At 43.3% G+C, this 3,839-nt stretch overlaps 1 protein-coding gene across 1 annotated transcript in view; it reads left to right on the top strand.

The window, feature by feature from the left end:
* LOC108576796 overlaps positions 1-3,839 on the top strand; it is a 61,078-nt gene that overhangs the window by 55,258 nt on the left and 1,981 nt on the right. Inside the window, exons 10-11 of the mRNA XM_017939856.1 lie at positions 483-810; positions 3,012-3,300. Of these exons, the coding sequence (XP_017795345.1) occupies positions 483-810; positions 3,012-3,300 (617 nt within the window). The remainder of the gene's footprint in view (positions 1-482; positions 811-3,011; positions 3,301-3,839) is intronic.

The following is a 3,839-nucleotide window of genomic DNA, read 5'->3' as shown; positions in this document are numbered from 1 at the left end:
TTCCAACTCCTTCAGATTTTGGTTTCCGTTCTTTTGTCTCTCCCCGGGTTAAGACTTGCCTTCGTCCTCGAGTGGCCTAAGAAACGCACGTTTCCGTTTCCACCACTTTCTCCACTTCTATCTTTATCTATCGCTACTCCTGTCTCCCTGTCCTGACAATATAAAAACCCAGTACGCCTACACCTCTGGACAGTTTGTTCCTTTATCGACCATCGCGACGTACTCGCCGCTGCCGCCGGGACAATTAACAAAGTAAACGATTGTATTTTCTGGACAAATTGTACGCCTATACGACCATACACTTTAATAAATTGAGGTGAAAACAGTGTAACGACGTTCCTCACCCACCTCAAAACAAATAAATAAATAAGAAACCCGAGCATCCCATTTCCAGAAACCCATTCTCCAAAATTTCCAACGATAAAACTCTATAAAAACAGTATCCTCTAAACTGACAATCGCACGAATTTCGGATGTTCCAGGTATGGACCAGGGAGCAGTGTCTCCACCAGACTGCCGGCGTGGGTGGAGATATAGGTCCAAGGCCGAGGCGGCCAAAGAGGCCTGGAAGTCGACGAAAAGAGGAGGGCAGGAGTAACAGCGTGGACAGTGGATCTAGCGAGGATCCGGCTGATCCTCGAAGAAGATCCTCGCCCATGGTAATCACCGCCAGTCTCACCATACCGATGTCCGGAGCGTTCACGTTGAACCTCGACGATCCGGACATTCCTTACATCGAGGAAGCGCCTAAACAACCGAGCGCGCCGCCGAGGAGGCAGAGGCAGCGATCGATTTCCGGTTGCAGCGAAGGTATGCCCCCTCTGAATTCTTGTTACAGTATTTAGAGTGTAACATTTGCATTTTCAAATATTTTTTCATATATATTGAGGGAAGAATAAAGTTCGTTGAATTTTTAATAAATGTGAAACGAGGTGAAATTATTTTCAAGGAGTATTTATGTTGGGAATTTAAAGTTGAGGCGTTCTAAATGCTACCTTCGATCGAGGAAACGTAAAGTTTCTTGGATCTTTGGAAATATGAATGAAACGAGGTCGTTTTGAAGTAGTATTCAGATTCTGAGATATTGTTTGTTCAGTCGTACTCCGAGCGTTCCGAAAGCTTCCTTTCTGCAGTTTTCATTTCTCACAAAAGCTTCCTTTTCTCTGTTTTCACCTCTTACGAAAGCGGTTGGAAAGCTTCATTTCTCGGGAATGGGTTTGGAAAGCTTCACTTCTTGCAGGGAAATATGATCCTGCGTTATTTGGGTTAAACAGACAAATACTGCCGTTTATAAGCGTCAGGACACACGTTATGTTTGTATAAAAGGTTTAAATAACATTTCTTCCTCAGATTTAGCAGCACATATTAACAAAAAACGTTGTTTCCTCTTTTCATTACGAGGTTTTAGACTAACTAATATTGTCGCGTCGCGTTCGTCCTTTGATCGTTTCAGACTGTTCGCGTTACGACTTATTACCCGCCAAACTAATCTTGGGTAACTAGTTTAAATCTACCTTGCTCGAACGTTAGCAAAACGTAGAGTGCGTCACGAACGATTGACGACTTTGTGTCTAAGACTCGATTTGGACTTGAAACGGCTGGAGAGATTGTCTTGTTCGCACGAGTGACTGTTTGCGAATTGTCTCTCGAGTCCCGAAGATTTACCGGAGTCGCCGTGACTCCCCCGCCAAGTGCAAGAAGGCACGCTGATTGGTTTTTCACGTACGCACAAATTACCAATCAACGTGCCCCCTGAGTGTCACCCACCCTTCCATTGCGCCCTTAGCGCGCTTTTCCTTGGAAGGAGTGGGGCCCTACCTGCGGGTGCGTGGAATCTTCGCTGTCCTTCGGTGACGCGTCGGAAATTCCCGCCAGGTCAACCCTCGCCGAGAGTGCCGTTATACGCGCGTGTGGATTGACCCTTCAGGAATACCTGGTTTATGACACGTCTTCGGTTATTGAGGACGCGGATAAGTCGAAATTCTAAAGGCATTGTTCTCTAAGAAATTACTTATTTTTTCGCGGAGCTACGAAGCGTCTTTGTTCTCAAAAATAACCTTCTTGTGCGAGCGTGCCATAAACCCGGTCAACGAAGACCCCATGCGTTCCGTACCTGCGCGACGGAACAAATATCGTTTAGGATCTCAATAATTTTCTAACGAGTATTCAACTTTTCTTCAAAGTCAATAAGTGTCCTAATACTTACAAAGGAGTCACTCAGAAGTCAAAGTGATTAACTCCATCAAATAAAATTTATTAAATTTTTCTTATTTATGAAGAATTTGTGGAATTGGTTTAATAATATGTTGCGAGTGATGGCGTGAATGTAGTGTGTTTGTCGAATCGTCTCGAGATTTGGAAAACGAGCGGATGTTTGGAAAACGAGCGTAAAACAGTAGAACCGCGTTGTTATTGATATCAGAGAGTGCGTGAGAATATTTGCGAGATATAATAAGAAACCGTTGATCAGCTTATCATTATTCCTTTTTACGTGTGTTTATAGTTATTATCAAATTATTCTTATCAAATATATCGCTATTGAACTTATTATCACGTGTTATACAACCACAGAATTAAACTAAAATTGGAAAAGTTTTCTAAAGTGAGATTAACCATATTGCCTTCTAAGTGTCTCAGAAAAGAATATACACGCTCTCAAAACGTAACTTAATTCCCAATCTCTAATCATTCAATCTCCCTTTCTGTTGTCATTTCCAAGCTTCCAAAAATACAGTTCAAAAATCCATCAAATTAACTTCATTAAATTTTCCTGCCTTACAAAGACTCGAGCACCAAACATATACCTCGACACTAAAATCGCAAAAATTTCAAAAAGTGGAGTTAACCATGTTACCTTCCGAGTATCTCAAAAAAAAAAAAAAAAAAATGTATATATGCTCTCAAAAGTAATCTCTTATCTTTCAATCTCCCTCTCTGTTATCATTTCCAAGCTAGCAAAAGTAACCTTAAAAAACCGAAGATTGCATCTGCATAATCCCTTTAATCCCTAGGTGGAAGGCACGGAAGCGACAGCGCCGTGGGCTCTTCCGCCACGTTGTCCGGCGATCAAGCGCCAAGTTCACCTCCGTCGTGGGCGTCCTCGCCACCTGCCAGCCCGGACAGCGCGGTCACCGCTGTTTCGTACATCCCCGACCAACAAGCCGTTCTTCAGAGGGTGTCGTTCACCACCTCGAGCGAGGTACGCCAAGTGACCAGGTCGAGTAGCAGCCAAGAGACGTCGAGGAGCACAGCGGCACCGTACACGCCGAGCATCACGAGCATCGGTGGTGCGGTTTTGAGGTGAGAATCCTGTTCCTCTCAGCTATGCCGGTTGTTTCCGTGTACCCGCCCGACAGCAATTGCCCGGATGATCATGATTCGTGCTACTGTTCTGGTATTCGCGCGGAACATCTGGGACAGTTCGTTCACCCCCTTCGTCGATGTAGTGCAACGCACCAATGTCGTACATTCACCTTCGTATTTCGATATTAGGTCTGTGTTAGAGGATTTTTCCTCTTTTCTTCCTGTGTGAGCAGCCTTTTTTCAGTTATTATCTGTAGTTACAGTGACGGTGTTGGATTTTTTCTTTTTGATATTTGTTTTACAGATTTTTCTTATTTCTGTATCTTGGAGCTAGACTGTAAATTAGTTTCATTTTTTTTTTGTTTTTTAATTGAGTTGTACAGGGTGTTACCTGTAACGCGACGCACGATTTTTCACCACTTGCAGCCATCTGACAAGAAAAAGGTTGGAACAAGAGTTGCAGGGTGTGGAGTGTACAATAGATATTGGTAAAAGAAATTTCGAAAACAGTTTGTTTTCATGACGAAATCAAGACT

This window comes from Habropoda laboriosa, unplaced genomic scaffold, assembly GCF_001263275.1.
Source record: "Habropoda laboriosa isolate 0110345459 unplaced genomic scaffold, ASM126327v1 scaffold542, whole genome shotgun sequence".
Taxonomy (NCBI): Eukaryota; Metazoa; Arthropoda; class Insecta; order Hymenoptera; family Apidae; genus Habropoda; species Habropoda laboriosa.
This window is presented reverse-complemented; position numbering and strand designations above follow the sequence as displayed.